We start from the raw sequence: 17,048 nt of genomic DNA, 5'->3' as shown, positions 1-17,048 counted from the left end.
TTTGTCCATTTTTGTATGTTGAAATTAACTTACCTAACTGTAAATAGTTGCATAATAAGTTAATTGATTTTTATTGGAATGTACTACATAGTTTATAATCTTCTGTTGGGATGAGAAGACATTATAACCAGGCTCTCTTGTAACTGGAATATCTTTAGTTTTACCCCATACCTACCTTGCCCAGAATGCCCCATTTTTGTTCATTTGTGTTCCCACAGAACTTTCTGCCTTCTAGTATTTTATTTTTCCAGTTAGTATATTCTCATGAAATTAATTCTAGCCCTCTTGCTTACTATTTGTTAGACCTTAAGTCATTTTACCTCTCTAAAACTCAGTTTCTTCACCTACAAAATGAGAGATTTAGTATAGATGATCTCTAAGCTCCTTTCTAGCATTAAACGATCCTTGTGATAGTTAATAATATTAGGCATAGAGGCAGAAAGGAGCTTGGGCAGTGAAAAGACCAGTCGAAATAACATGGAGGGTTTATGTTGGACAGTAGTAGGAGATGAGGTTGAATAACCAAGATGAGGTTGGATTATGGAGGAGTTTAAATGTTAGGCTGATAACAAGCTTTGATGGTCAGTAGTAAACCAGTGTAGGTTAATGAGCAGTAGTGGCATGAAGGGATATGAGGGGGTAGGTAGAGTGAGACTATGGGACTTTTTTTTAAAGGTAAGTCAATTGTGAAAAAACATTTTCTGCACATGATGAAAAAGAAAAGAAATTGAAGGGATAGAAACATAATTTAGGACTGTTAATCTAGCAGCGGTCTATGTTCCTTACTGGAAAAAAAGTGGATAGTGGCTTAGGAACATTGTCAAAGAATTACAGTTCATTGGGTCTGAATGTGTCGACCAAGGTATGGAAATAATGTTTCATCTCTAAAGGGAGAGGTCACCACTTTGTCCTTGCCATGATCAGATTACCTTCAGTACAGTGTGAGTGTAAATGTCTGGCTTCTAAATGCTCACCAATTTGATCTGCTGATACAGGTAACTAGACATTAAAATAAAGAAGTTGGGCCACTTTATTTTTTGGCTCACTGCAATGTTGGCATTCAATTAACTAAAATAAGCTACAGATATCCAGATTAGATAAATTTTAAAATCTACTTGAAACTTTAATAACCAAGAAGCATTAGCTGTCCCTGCTGACCATCTTCATTTCAGGACAGCATGTTTAGTCATTTGGCTGGAAGCAATTACTGTTGTCATGTTATCTATAGAAACATAGACTAGATTCTGAAATGAAAGGAAATCCAAGGGGTCAGTTTGCCTTTGCTTGAGCACCTCCAGTGACAAAATGTTTACTATCTTAGGAGCAACTATTTTCCTTGTTGGAGACTTCCAGTTGTTAGAAAATTCTTTCTTAACTGAAATCTGGCTCCTTATAAGCGATCAGACTTACCTCTGGAGATACTTAGACTACTTCTATTCCCTCTTCAGTGTGACCTCCATTAAGATATCTGAAGACCTTGGTCATATACTCAGTTGATCTTCTCTTCATTCTAAAATCCCCTGATTTTTAGCTGATCCTTAAAAATCATCTGATCCTTATGCTGTGTGGTTTTGAGCCTCCCTCTCTACCCTAGACATGATCCAGCTTGTCAGTATTTTCATACTTCAACGGTCCTGTGATCTTATACCTGAGCAGATCTTGGCACATTCCGTCCTGTCGCGTTCAGGTCATCTGTAGAGAACCTGCCAGTAGTATGTAGGAAGTTTTCCTCTTCTTCCTTTAATAGTTCATATATACCAGGATAGCACTGAGTGTTTGTCTTTATTCCTCATTCTCACTCACTGTTTTACCTCCTTTTCTAGTCATCCATGTCCTCAGTTATTCCTTTTATGCCAGTTATTTGTAATATGTTGCAGCCTGCTTATTCCTACCATGTATCTTATCACTCTTTGGACCAAGTAATACATCTCCTTGGTGTCCCTCTTAAAATGCAGTAACCAGAATAGAGCCCATTACACTAGATTGGTCTGAATTTTGATTCAGTTCCAGTTTGATTGCATCTGTGGTGCTTTCTTGGGCTTCTACTTTACTGGTTCATTGTTCTTAAGAATTTCTTTTCATCATGTTTCATCATGTGCAGAGAATGTTTTGGGGTTTGATTTTTTTTTTGTTGTTCTGTTTTGTTTTGTTTTTTTTCACAATTAACTTGCCTTAAAAAAAAGTCCCATAGTATCTCTCTGTCTAGACAGATATTACTAATACCTTTGTGGGATCTAAGTGTGAATGTTATAAAATTAATTATTTTTATCTTCTCAGAGATAAAAATTATACTAGCAAGCTGAGGTGGTAAGGCTTTTGAGCTTTATTCAAAATTGTACCATACTATACCATACTAAGATTCATGAGTATACCTTGCAGTCTGATTACAGCCTACTTTCCAGATTGATTCCATATGACTTCTCACACATTACATTCCAGGGAAATCAGCATTCTTGCTATTCCCCAAATTCAGGTCCGTCTCCTCTGTGCTTTTGCATAGGTGTTCTCTTTTATGCCTAAATGTGGGTAGAGCACTGGAAGTCCAGTCTCAGGGACTTAGTAGCTGTGCAATGCTGGGAAAGTAATTTCCTCTGTCTCCTCAGCTATGAAATGTGGATCATAATAACGTCTACCTTCCAGGATTGCTGTGAGGATCAAATGAGATAATACTTGTAAAGTGTCTGGCACGTAGTAGGCACTCAGTCAGTGCTTGTTCCCTTTCTGACCCCTTCAGGGCATGACTCAGGGCCACTTCTGTTGGAAAGCTTTCTTAATACCCATAGTTGTTACATCTCTTTTCTTCCTATAAGTTATCTTCTCGGTGTATTACCCAGTAGAATGTAGTCCCTTCTAGGGCAGGGACTGTCTCCTTTTGTTTTGGGGTTTGCTTGCTTTAGTGGCCTGTGCTTTGCAGCTGAATAAATGCTTGTTGGGTGTAAAAAATGGATAATTGAAGTAACTGAAGATATTGTCTCTATAGAATATTTGCAGTCTGTCTAGATAAAAGCAGCTGAGAGGTAGCAGAACATACAGAGTAGAGATCTCTTTAGGAAGACCTGGGTTCAAATTCTACCCCTGATCCATATATGATATGAAACAAGTCACTTCTACTCTCAGTGTCCTGAGTAGCTTCCTGGCCCTGGAAGTGGCCAAGCAAGGTAAGAGCTGTCTTGGCGGGGGGTGCTGACTTGCTGGGAATGCCCTGAACAAGAGAAATCGCAGGACCAGTCCCAAAGTAGTACCACTGATAAGCCTTAAGAGAGCCATCTATACATTGAAAATGTTGGGTTCTCTATGTAAGGATTATGTACCTCAAAATTAATTACATCTAGCTCTGTGACATTGTAAGAGATAGGAACTTGATTATATTCTTCAGTTAAAAAGTTAAGGTTATCACAGTTATTGACACATGCAAAAAAGGAATAAATGGAAGGAACTTTAAGTCACAGACTTCTAAAAGAATACTGGAGCAGGTAGGAATTATAGAGGTCATCTTGGTTAGGAGGGGGACAGAAAGAGTTTACTATGTCATTATTTTGTCCAGAGCTTAATGACCTAAGACATGTACATAAACATATTGGAAAATTAAGAAATGGTTTCTCTAGCCTTATCTCAGAAAGAAGATTTCATCTACCATAATGAGGCATGATCTCAACAGGATCATGATTTTTTTTTTTAATGTAACAGTTTTCAGTTTATTCAAACCAACAATTCAACTGCTAAATTCAAAAGAAAGAAATATAACAGATGTCAACACTCCATCAGAAAGAAATAGGATAAGCAGAGAATTAGCTTTGATTATATATGCACGTAGACTGCTTACAAAAATTAATCTCACACTACTTTATAAAAGCCAATACATTCTAAATGACAGAATAATATATACTGTATTATTATTATTGAACTATAATAACTTGAGCAAAATTATAAATTTTTTTTTAAGGCAGTTGGGGTTAAGTGACTTGCCCAGGGTCACACAGCTAGTAAGTGTCAAGTGTTTGGTCTGAGGCCAGATTTGAACTCAGGTCCTCCTGACTTCAGGGCTGGTGCTCAATCCACTGTGCCACCTAGCTGCCCCAAAATTATAAATTTAAATGAAAATTTTTTTAAATGTGTTTTGATAGGTTTTTATTATCTAATGTTCTGTTATCCCCTGTATGAGGGAGTACCCCAGAGAGTACCCAGTTCTGTAATCTGTGGTGCCTTCCCTTTATTTTTCTGGATAGCTGAGAAATGGCAAGTGGGTTCGTGGAAGGAGCGAGAGGCTTAGGCAGTTCAATGGGGAGCTCTGTGACTTCAGTTCAAAGATCCCAAAGCATCACAGTATTGTGGTAGTGAGAACCCTAGTTTTAAATCTGACTTTGTTTCGTATTAGCTATATTTGTTTGAGAAATTATTTTAATTCTCCAAGCCTCAGTTTCTCTGCCTGTAAAAATGAATGGTATTAGATGATCTCTCTCTGTGAGGTCCTTCCAGCCCTGATATTTAATGTCTGAAGTTCTTTTCATCTCTAAGTCCCATGGCTCCTTTCATTTGTATCAGAATACAAACTGCAGATAGTAGATATGCTTGTTTTTAAACAGCATTGAATAATGAGTCTTGGAAATAGTCATTTGGGCCTTTACCCCTAGAAAACCCTCTGTTATGATGTTGAATAGTTTTGATGTTTGTAAAAATCAAATCCCATTTTGGAAGAGAGAGTTATGTCAGGTGATTTGACTCACTCTCACTCTGGAGCTTTAAAGGGAGCTGTTATGCCTCTAGCCACCACCATTCTATCTTGGGAAACGCTATTGATTGTCCTGACCATCTGTAAGCCACCTTGCTTTCTGATGAGAATGGAGAGACAGATTATCTTCTACCATTAAGGTTATTTCATAGCCCCCGAAACCTTTCTGAGGCAAGAGAGATTTCCCTACCCAGTCTCACAGCAAGTTCTGACCCCTTAACCAGTGTTTTATCTCACCTAACAGTGACATCAGGTTTGTGGGAGGCCGCAGTTGTGGCCTTATGAGTGGCTATAGCTACTCAGTGACATCAGCCTCAAAGGATCGTGGATTTAAGGTGTTTATCCCAGTCATTAAACTAATCTCTGTAAATCTAGAGAAGAAAGAATGACTCTAGAGGAGCTTTCTTGTAGGCCCTGAAACAGTTTCTTCCTACAGAGAGTGAGACACTCAATCATAGATTTGAAAGAGACTATAGAGGACATTTAACCCAACCCCCTCATTTGACAGCTGAGGAATCTGAGGCCCAAGGTTAGAGCCAGGATCTGAAGTGAGATAAATAATTACAGTTGACTTGTAAGAGCTTGCTAACTGGTCTCACTGCCTCCATTGTCTCCCTGTTCTAGTTCATCCAAGATATGCTACCAGATTAATGTAAGGATAATAAATTTAAAACTGGTAGAAGGGAAGGTGGCAGAGTAGGTCAGAAAATTCCCAGCTCTCCAGATTTCCTCCACAAACAAGACAAAATAGCACCGCAGGGTCAACATAGAGTGGCAAAAATAATCAAGAGTTGGGGCAGAAGAGTGGTCCTCTTGGGACAACAGGAGAAGATCTGAAGAATGATTCCAAGACGGGGGTTCAGTGGCCTGAGTGAAGTGTAAACACCTCCAGGCTAGTTCTGCTGACACAGTGAGCAGTGAGCCCTGGGGCAGCTGGGTTGGTAGGTAGCCTCCACCTTAGCTACAGGAATTTTCACCTCCCAAGCAGTGTAGGGAGTTGAGCATCTGAGTGGGGGAAGATTGAAGGAGCCTCTGCTGACGAGGGACACCAGGTCCAACTGTGCTGGACAAGAAGGGCATGGCAAGAAGGAGCCAGCACACGCCTGGTGAGTGCAGAAGCAGTGGGGCGGGCATGCTGCTGGCTGTGGGTACTTACAGGAGAACTAAGTTCTTGGTCTTGGTTCCAGGCCAGAGAGAACTATATCAAAGAGTAAAAGAACTGGGATTCCAGCCAAAAATAATATACCCAGCAGAGTTAAGTATAATCTTGAATGAAAAAAAAAAATGGGAATTCAATGAATTGACAGACTTTCAGAATTTTATTGCAATAAGTCCAGAACTAAATAGAAAATTTGACATAACAGGATCCAAGAGAAATATAAGGTAAACATCAAAGACTAATTACAAGGGACTCAATAAAGACAAATTGTTTACTTTTTGTAGGTGGAAATGTAAACCATATGTCCAGTATTGTCATTAGTAATTGGGTAGTTCAAAAGAAAGAGTGAGGTAGAGATGAGTATGATGTGATTCTAAAAAGCAAAAATATGTAGAAAAAGGCAAAGAGTAATTATCTCATACACATGAGGTGCACGAGAAAGAACTGGCACAGAGGAATTAGATGGAGGAGGAGGGCAGGTAGTTTTGGAACCCCACTCTCATTGGGAATGGGTTGAGGAGGGAACAATACATAAATATCTAGAAGGATATGAAAGTCTTCTAAATTCAGAAAAAAATGGAAAGGCAAGGGGGTAGGAAGGGAGGGATAGGGAATAGGATAAGGGGGGGTACAGAAGGTGTGTAGATTAGTGGGAATGGGCTAAAAAAGGAACAACATATATATTTAGAAGGGTACAAAAATCTTCTAAATACAGGAAGGAATAAGAGGGTAAAGGGATAAGGGGGGGGGAGAGGATATAGGAGGGAATCTTGGTGGGGAGGATAGGTTAAGGAATAGGAGAGCAAGGTAGCGGGTAGAAGTAAAGTAGAGGAGTGAGGAGGGATAGGAAAAGGGTGAGAAGGATAGTGAGGAAAACAGGAAGAGGGAAAATATACAAGTAATTATAGTTTAGAATGTGAATGGGATGAATTTACCCATAAAATGGAAACTGATAGATTAAAATTTTTAATTCAACAATATGTTGCTTTTAGGAAATGCTATAAAAATGAGAGATACACAAACAAAATAAAGGTCAGGAGTAGAATTTATTATGTAAAAAAGCAGGAATAGTAATTATGATCTCAAAGTTAGAACTAAAATCAGATTTAATCAAAAGAGAAAAATAGGGAAACTATACCATATGTCAGTCATATTAATCAATAGTTATATGAATATAACTATATGAATATAAACCCAAAACACCTTTTATACAAAGTTAGATCTAAATAATTGAAGTAATATTTATTGTGCATGGGTAGGTAAAGCTAATATAATTTTTAAAATTACAATTTTACCTAAACTAATCTATTTATGTAACACCATCCCAACTAAATTATTTAAAAAATTTATCTTACTGAGGTAATAAAAATAATAACAGGGTTCATTTGGAAGAGCAGAGGGTCAGGAATTTCAAGGAAACCAGAGGAAAAAGATGCAAAGGAACTAGATTCAGTATTATCAGACCTTAAACCATATTATAAAGTGAAAATAGTATTGAGATATAAAATGGATAATTTTGATTATTTTAAATTAAAATTTTCCTGCATAAATAAAATCAGTGTAGCCAAGAATAGAGGGAATTTAGGAAAAAATTGGGAAAAAAAACTCTCATAGACATTCTCCCAGATACATATGATTGGGTCAGGATATTGTAGTGGTGTAGGAAATGATGAGCTGGTGGATTTAGAAATATATGGAAAGACTTGGCCTTATAAATGAAGATATTCTCCACCTACAGAGAAGCAGATGACAAATGGAAATACATATGATTGGGTCAGAATATTGTAGTGGTGTAGGAAATGATGGGCTGGTGGATTTAGAAATATATGGAAAGACTTGGCCTTATAAATGAAGATGTTCTCCACCTACAGAGAAACAGATGACAAATGGAAATAAGTGTGATATGGTCTTACATATATGCATTCATATATATGTGTGTATGTTTATGGATATGTATATATGTGTATGTGTGTATGTATATTATATATATAAATATATCATGCTTAATTTTAACTTTCTTGGGGAGAGATGGGGGAAAAGTAAAAAATGCACAGCAATGGACAAAAGAAAACATGCAAGGAAGGAAGGAAAAGATGAAGAGCTTTGAAAACAATGTAGTATTTATTATACAGGTTTTCTTGAAATGGAACTGTACTGCTATATATTGAATCCTCTCTTATGTTCTGCTGTGTATGTGGCAATGTTTTTTTCTTTTCTTATTTTGTATTTAAGTTTAAAATAAATTCAAATATAATAATAAAAAAAAGTTGGTAGAAGTCTTAGAAATCACCTAATCCAGTCCCCTCAATGAGGTCCAGAAAGGTGTTATGACTTTCCTATCTGCAGGGCCAAAATTTCAAGCCAAGACTTTTGACTTCAGATCCAATGAGAAGTTCATAGACTTTAGACCTGGAGGGGACCTTAGAAATCCTCTAGTAGAACTTTCTTATTCTATGAAGGAGGACGTTTAAGTAAAGACTTGGCCAAGATGACATGCTCAGTAAAAGGCAGAACAGGGATGCAAACTCAGATCTTCTGATTTCATATCCAGTGTTCTTCTCACTACACCACACTGTTCACTTCTTCCTGATACATAGTTCTGATCCTGTCATTCCCCTGCTTAGGAATCTTCAAGGGCTTCCCATAGTATAAGGTCATTTTCTATAACCTGACATTCACGGTCCTCCACAGCCTGTCTTTTCATCCTTTTCCCTTCACATTTGTACTTGGACTACTTGCTGTTCTCAAAACAAATCACTTGCTTTCCCATTTCTCTATCTTTGCTCATACCTGCCCCTGGAAATCTCCTGCCTCACTTGTATCCTCCAAATCTTTTCTGTCATTACTAGCATTTCATAATAGCTCACATTTGTATAGTTCCTTACAGTGTTTTTCTTGTGATCTCATCAGCACCACAGCCCTGTGAGGTAGGTAGTATAAATATTATCCTCATTTTACCAAGACCAGGCTCAAATACTGATATCTTCATGAAAACTTTTCTGATTCTGCCTTCTTCCTACCTCTCAAATTAGAAGTGATTTCTTTCTCCTTTGAAAATTTGAAGCACTGTGTGTCTCTTTATATATGAGGCAAGTGGGGTTGAGTGACTTGCCCAGGGTCACACAGCTAGTGTCAAGTGTTTGAGGCCGAATTTGAACTCAGGTCCTCCTGACTCCAAGGCCGGAGCTCTATCTACTGTGCTACCTAGCTGCCCCTGTGTGTCTCTTTTGTCATAGTGGATCTTGTGTTATGATGGAGGGGGGGGGGGGGGGGGGGGAGGGGGGGTGTGTGTGTGTGTGTGTGTGTGTGTGTGTGTGTGTGTGTACAGTTGCATGATCTTCCCTACTAGGTTGTAGGTCCCTGAGGGCAGAACACACATAGTATGTGTTAACACTTTTTGAGTGGGTGACTGGGCTCTGATAAGGACCCTCCCAAAAAAAGAGGACCAGGATATAGACCCTTCTTAGCACGAGGGGCAGCTGGTGAAAAGGCACAGACTAAAGAGATGGAGCAACGGCAGGAAGGCCAGAGTCACTGGACCATGTAGTCTATGTACGACTCTAAGTCATATGACTGAGTGTAGGAAGACTGGGAAAGTGGCAAGGGCTTCAAAAGCCAAACAGGATTTTGTATTTGATCTTAAAGGTAATGAAGTGCTTCAGGAGTTCATTGAACGTGGGAGGCAGGTGACATAGTTAGAGCGGCACTTTAGGAAGATCGTTTTGGCAGCTGAGTAGAGGGTGGGCTATAATTGGGAGAGACTTGAGGTAGGGAGATCAACCAGAAAGCTATTGAATAGTTCAGGTATAAGGTGATGAGGGCCTGCACCATGGGGGTGGCAATGGGAAAGGAAGGAAGGGGGCATATGTGCCTGATAGAATTGGCAATATTTGGCAACTCTTTGGATATGGAGAAGGAGGAAGGAGGAAGGAAGGAGTCCAGGATGATACCTAGGTTTTGAGCCTGAGTGACTTGGGAGGATGGTGGTACCTTCAATAGTAAGAGGGGAGTTTGAAAGAAAGGAAGATTTAGGGGAAGAGATCATGGGTTCAGTCATCCAAGAGTTATCAGTCTTGAGATGATAATTGAATCCATGGAGCTGGTGACATCAGCAAATGAAATACTATAGTGGGAGAAAGAGGGCCCTGAACAGACCTCGTTTGTGAGTGTAACCTGCATGAAGATTCAGCCAAGGGAATTGAGAATGAACAGTCAGACAGGTAGAAGGAGAACCAGGGGAGAGTATTGTCATGAAACTTAGAGAGGAGGGAGTATCCAAGAGAAGAAGGTGACTGATAGTGTCAAAGTCTGCACGGAGTTCAAGAATGTTGAAGATCTGAGAAAAAACTGTTAGATTTGGCAGTTAAGAGAGAACATTGGTAACTTTAGAGAGAGAACAGTTTTCAATTGCAACAAGAAGAGTCTGCATATGGCTTCTTTCCTCGTAGCATTTGACCAAAAGCAGTGAAGTCAGAATAAAAACGTGTCATTTCTGCATAAGTTGAGCAAAATGAAATACACTTTTATGAAAGTTAGGTACATAAATATCTTACCAGCTAGTGTTGTGGAAATAACCCTGCTGGTTGAAAACAAAGTGTTTCATATAAGTATAACCACTTCTTAGTCTCCAAATCTCCTGTTGGTCTGTGAGATTCCTTGAGGACAGGGACTACTGTCTGCTTTTGTATTTCCTTCAGCTCCTAGTGTAGAGTATAAACACAGAATAGGTGCTTTATAAGTCCTGTGTGGATGAGTAAGTCCTCATGTTGTTTTCTCTTTGTCTTACAGGCCCCTCTTAGTCATGACCTCATCCTTAACCTGACTCAGGACGGAATCAAACTACTGTTTGATGCTTTCAATCAGCGGCTAAAGGTAAACGCAGATGTCATCTGAGATATTTGATGTTTGACAGTCATTCAGTCTTTTTGAGTATAGCTTCATGCGTTTTAGAGGATAGATTTTTGTCATGCTGAACAAGTTAGATTTTGTGTACTCTCAGCACAGTTGTATTGCACTTGATTATTAAGAGGTACTTAATCCTCACATAATCCACTTTACAGATGAGAAAACTAAGGGCTGGGAAGAATTGCCTTTATATCATAGAATTTTGGACCTGGAATGGACCCTCGAGATAATCCAGTCCAAGGTTCTATCCAACTCCAAGTCTCTGATTCTGTGACATGGTCCAACTGCCTTGTTGTACAAAGAGGAAATTGAAGTCTAGAGGGAGGAAGTGAATTGCCTAAGCTTGCACAGAAGTCATGGCAGAGCCAGGGTTAAGATCCAGTGGTCTTTCCACAAAAGCATCATAAGATTTATAATTGGGAGGGAACTCAGATCATCTAGTCTACCTCCCTCATTTCACAGAAGAAATTGAAGCCAAGAAAGGAGAGGAGTAACTTGCCCCTGATCCCAGGTAGTAAGTGGTAGACCTGAGATCTTCAGACATGTGACTTCAAATCCTCCTCCTTCTAATTTGGTCAGCTGCCTGACTGTGTATCTTCCACTTCAGTGGTTGACAAATCAGTGCCATCCCATTTCCACTTAGAAATCAATGGAAGGCCAGGAGCTAATGCTGTTACTATTGGAGCTTCTTTCTCTTGTTTCACAAAGGCAAAGGAAAACTAGCCTTCTCTCTGAAGCCATGACTAACGGGGGCATGATGATGGCTGAGAGGCCAAGAGATATTATGAAAATCCCAAGCCCCTCTGGAAGGAAGGGATCCTAGAACCTTAAAAGTCCAACCCCCGATTTTACGGATGAGAAAACTGAGGCCCGGACAGGTAAAACAGCTTACCTGGAGTTACATCGGTAGTAAGTGGTAAAGCCAGCTTTTGAATCCAGGTCCTCCTAAATGCAGCAACCTGGCCACTGTATCACAAAGATAAGATAGTAGGGATTGTGCAAGAACTAGGGAGCTAGTGAGCTGATGTGGGTGCTGGTAAGTGGAACAAGGGCGTGGCATCTGTTTTGGGTAGCTTGCCAAAGTATTTTTGTTGTATTGAATCTTTAGATCTGTGATCTCATTGATCAGGGACTTCTTACACTAGTACAGATTGTGAGTCCTCCACACAGTTTCTGCTCTGGTACGTACTTCTAACCTGTGGGAGCTTAGGGTCACCTCTGTGCGCTGCCAATGGAGTTCAAACTCTTTGGTAGGGCCAGTCCGGCTAGAAAGAATTTGAGGATAGACCTAGCAACAGACTATTTGCTAAATATGGAGTGGCTCATTATCCGAAGGTTGGTCACAGGGGGGTGCAAGCTAGGGACAGTTACATAGAAATGATTTAGAATGAGGTCTGATCCCACGGTAGAGGGCTAAAAATATTATTGCAGAGAAAGTCTTTCATTTTGCTACATTTTGGTGTTCGGCTCTATCTATTAAAGGACAGAGGCTGTAGCTTGTCTTCAGATCCTGTGCAGACTAGTGGGGCTTGTGTTTGGATTAACATAATAGTCACTAGTGCATTATTTGTTTGAGCTGTGTGCTAATTGGGATGCTACAATTCATAGAACCTGTTTTAGTCCAAGATATTTCTTGAATACATTGTTTACAAATCCCAGGGTAGCTCACAACTACCTTATGGGGCACAGGAGCCTTATTGTTTCAAAGCTGAAAGTTAGAAGGTAGATTCGGGTTGGTGTTCAGGTTATGGTGTATCCCTTTGGAAAGATTTATACATTGATTTCAGATCACAAGAGTCAATTATCAAAATTATTTAGGTTTGACCCAAGGCACATAGACTTGGGGTAGAAAGAATATGAACTTCCTGAGTCTCAAAGTGGTTTCTCTGAAAACAATATATCTCACACATTCTCTTTTTTTAATAAACTTTTATCGATATATTTTTACATTAACAAAATATACCCTAGTATCCCTTCCTCTCCCCCTCTCAAGGAGAGCTATCCTGTATAACAAATAATATGTTTGTAAGACAAAAAGGAAAAGGAAAAAAATACAGCATAACTGATTAATACATTGAAAAAAGTCTGAAAACAGGCTTCATGTTGTTTGCCATCAGACTTCTTTGTTTCCCACCTGTGGGCCTCGCCGCTCTCGGCAATGCTGAAAGTTCGAGGGAAGTGAGGAAAGAGCAGGGAACCCCCATGATAGAGGAGCAGGTAGGCACTGAAGCTGTTCTGGTAAATCCCCCTGCTTGGGGGATAACTTACTGAATTGTTAATGGAAAAGGAGTAACCTGGGCACTTCCTAGAGGGAGTAGGAGACTTTCATGCTCTGTGTAACAAGAGCCTCGCTTGGTGGAACCTGAGCCTGTGAGTCGCAGAGCAGGGCTGTTTCGCTCTCACTCCACAGCTGCTCACAGTGATCATCTCCATTCGGGTCATTGAAGCCCTTTTTGAAGACCGGTGAAGAAAATGTAGAGGAGTATTGAGCAAAACCAGCTTATGGAATTTGTATTTCCCATAATTTCATGTAACTTGCCCATGACACCACCTCCAGTCTACTGACTCAGCAATTCCCCCCTTGTTTTCTGGTGAGTCTATCTATCCAAGCATGAGAAGTATTTTACTGAACTGTTAGTAAGTCTTGAGTAATACTACTGTAAGAACCATTCGTATGTCTTTTGCACTAGTCTTTTTCAGCCTATGACACGCCTAAAAATTTGTCAAACCACAACAGTGGGTATTTTCCTTTCTACCCTCCCTATTCTTCTTCCCTATCCATTCTCACTTCCTGGCTGTTTCCTTCACATGCTATCCTTTCCTTCTCCATTTACCCTGAGTACCACCAACTAACTTCTTTCAGATTATAGATTAACAGAGAGCAGAAAGGAAAACCTGTATATTACAATGTGCCAGAGATATCTCCAGTGCATCAAAATTGAAATACTGATTGGGAAACCAGACAGACTCCCCTGCCACAGAAGGTGGTCTCGTGGTTTATCAGTGCTCACTGGGTTGAGGATATAGACTGTCCAGAGCACTTGAAAGCACCAAGGTCTCATTTAGATCCTGGAAGAAGATGTTAGAGTAAGAAGCCACAAAAGAGCCCACCTCCTCAATATCCCCCTCAAAAAAGAGCAGACGTGCCACATGCACAAAAAAAGGAAGGCCTTGGGAAATGCCAAAAATAAGTTATATCAAAAATTAGTAAGTCAGAGAAAAGCTCTAACCCAATGAAAAGACATTTCAAAAAATTAAAAGACCAGTCAGGGGCAGCTAGGTGGCACAGTGGATAGAGCACCGGCCCTGGAGTCAGAAGGACCTGAGTTCAAATCCGGTCTCAGACCAGACACTTGACACTTACTAGCTGTGTGACCCTGGGCAAGTCACTTAACCCCAATTGCCTCACAAATAAAAATAAAAATAAATAAAAGACCAGTCAGCAACCTCTAAAGAAAAAGATATCATCAAAAGCCAGAAATTCCTCAACAGAAGAAAACAAAATTAAAACTCCATTATTCAGACTGACGATGACGTAAAAAAGTTTATGGCAGAAAATCTGAATGCACACAGAAAAAGATCAGGAGGAAGCAAACAGTACATTTTTGTTATTTTGTTGATATATACTTTAAAAAACGTGAATAATTTGGAGCTTATGGTTTTATATATGATCATTTGGGAGCTTGTTTGTTTAAATGGATTTTTTTCTTAGAGGCTTAGAATTTTAAAATTACTACCAAATAATGTAATACTACCAAATAAAATTCCTGAAGAAGTTGATGGAATGACAAGATGTAGTGAAAACACAAAAGAAATAACCCTACGAAATAACTCAACTGGACAAAGATTGGAAAGCAGTTCAGATGAAAGTGACAATTCTGGAAGATAGATGAAGAATGGAAAATCTTGAGAATTATTGGGCTTCTGGAAACCTATGAAGAAGAATTTGACAGCCTTTTCCCTCCAGAAAATTGTGTAAGTAAATTTTTCAGGAGTATTACAAACAAGGAACAGGTGGCAGATAGAATTTGTAAGATAGCAGCTAGGGAAAATACTTTGGATACTGGTTGAAAGAACCCTGTTACCTAAGATAAAATTATAATGTGTCTCTTGAAGGTATGTCAGGCTGAGCACAGATGTATTTGTAGAGCACCATCTTGGCTACTGTTGCTTGATCCTTCTGCTAGCATCATAATAACATCCATTTCTTTAGGGGTTTAAGGTTTATGAGGTTCTTTCCTCAAACAATCATCCTGTGAAGTAGTGCTGGTAGTATAATTCCCATTTTACAGATAAGGAAACTGAGGCTTAGGGGGCAGGGCCAGGATGGCAGAGTAAAAGTAATGACTTGCTTGAGCTCTCTCTCATACCCCTCCAAATACCTGTAAAAATGACTCTGAACAAATTCTAGAATAGCAGAACCCACAAAAAGACAGAGTGAAACAAATTTCCAGCTCAAGACAACCTGGATGGTTGACAGGAAAGGTCTGTTGCACCAGGCCGGGAGAGGAGCAAAGTTTAGGGGACTGAATCACTGGCAGCTGTGGCAGTTTCCAGACTTCTCAACCCACAAACACCAAAGACAACTTAGAAGGTCAGTAGGAAAGGTCTGTTGGAACTCAGGGAGAGAGCAGCAAGGCCTGGCCCCAGCTCTGGCACAGCCCCAGGGTGATGGCTGCTTCCAGAGGTCTCAACCCACAGACTATGGAGGATCGAGTGGTTGATTAGAGGAGGATTGCAGGGAATCTCTTTGCTGGTGCTGAAACAGGATTCTCTTGCTTTGCCCATGATTGGATCTGGGTTGCAGGCCTGGGTGGTGGTTCTGGAACAAGGAGGAGCGCTGGTGTGGCAGAGCTTGTGGCAGCAGTGGAGAGAGAGAATCCTCTTCACATTTCCAAGGCAGAAAAGAGTGCTTGTGGACCAGACTCATAGACCAGAGCCTAGGCCAGAAAAGGAGTAAACACCTCTCCTTTGATCATACCACTTTGGAAGAACTGAAAATTTACAGGACCCTCGAAGTATCTCTGAAAACAGCTGCACAAAATCCCCCAAGCTTGGGACAGTACACCCTCTACACTAGAAACAAAACCCTACCTTAACAAAGAGTTAAAAAGTCAAGTAAATTAGCTGGGAACATGAGCAAACAGCATTAAAAAAACTCAGACTATGGAGTCTTACTGTGGTGACAAGGAAGATCAAAACATACAACCAGAAGAAGATAACAAGGTCAAAGTTCCTACATCCAAAGCCTCCAAGAAAAATATGAATTGATCTCAGGTCATGGAAGATCTTGAAAAGGATTTTGAAAAGCAAGTAAGAGAAGTAGAGGAAAGATTGGGAAGAGAAATGAGAGTGATGCAAGAAGATCATGAAAAACGAGTCAATAGCTTGCTAAAGGAGACCCAAAAAAATACTAAAGAAAATAACACCTTAAAAAATAGCCTAACCCAAATGGCAAAAGAGGTCCAAAAAGCCAATGAGGAGAAGAATGCCTTAAAAAGCAGAATTGGCCAAATGGAAAAGGAGGTCCAAAAGCTCACTGAAGAAAATAATTCCTTAAAAATTAGAATGGAGCAAATGGAAGCTAATGTCTCTATGAGAAATCAAGAAATTATAAAACAAAACCAAAAGAATGAAAAAATAGAAGACAATGTGAAATATCTTATTGGAAAAACAACTGACCCAGGGGCAGCTTGGTGGCATGGTGGATTGAGCACCAGCCTGAGATTCAGGAGGACCTGAGTTCAAATGTGGCCTCAGACGTGAAACATTTACTAGCTGTGTGACCCTGGGCAAGTCACTTAACCCCATTGTCTAACCAAAAAAAAAAGAAAAGAAAAAAGAAAAACAACTGACCTGGAAAATAGATCCAGGAGAGATAATTATAAAATTATTAGACTACCTGAAATCCATGATCAAAAAAAGAGCCTAGACATCATCTTTCAAGAAATTATCAAGGAAAACTGCCCTGATATTGTAGAACCAGAGGGTAAAATAGAAATTAAAAGAATCCACAGAGCATCTCCTGAAAGAGACTCCCAAAGGAAAACTCCTAGGAATATTATAGCCAAATTCCAGAGTTTCTAGGTCAAGGAGAAAATGTTGCAAGCAGCCAGAAAGAAACAATTCAAGTATTGTAGAAACACAAACACAAGATTTAGCAGCTTCTACATTAAGGGCTTGGAGGACTTGGAATATGATAATCCAGAGGTCAAAGAGGCTAGGATTAAAACCAAGAATCACCTACCCAGCAAA

The 17,048-nt window shown here is 39.7% G+C and overlaps 1 protein-coding gene across 1 annotated transcript in view; it reads left to right on the top strand.

Moving 5' to 3' along the window:
• CUNH16orf70 (chromosome unknown C16orf70 homolog) overlaps positions 1–17,048 on the top strand; it is a 64,150-nt gene that overhangs the window by 8,754 nt on the left and 38,348 nt on the right. The window contains exon 3 of the mRNA XM_027846697.1: positions 10,677–10,760. Within this exon, the coding sequence (XP_027702498.1) occupies positions 10,677–10,760 (84 nt within the window). The remainder of the gene's footprint in view (positions 1–10,676; positions 10,761–17,048) is intronic.

Source organism: Vombatus ursinus, unplaced genomic scaffold (genome assembly GCF_900497805.2).
Source record: "Vombatus ursinus unplaced genomic scaffold, bare-nosed wombat genome assembly UNPS02005286.1, whole genome shotgun sequence".
Taxonomy (NCBI): Eukaryota; Metazoa; Chordata; class Mammalia; order Diprotodontia; family Vombatidae; genus Vombatus; species Vombatus ursinus.
The sequence above is the reverse complement of the archived record's forward strand: the minus strand, read 5'-3'. Positions and strand labels throughout refer to the sequence as shown.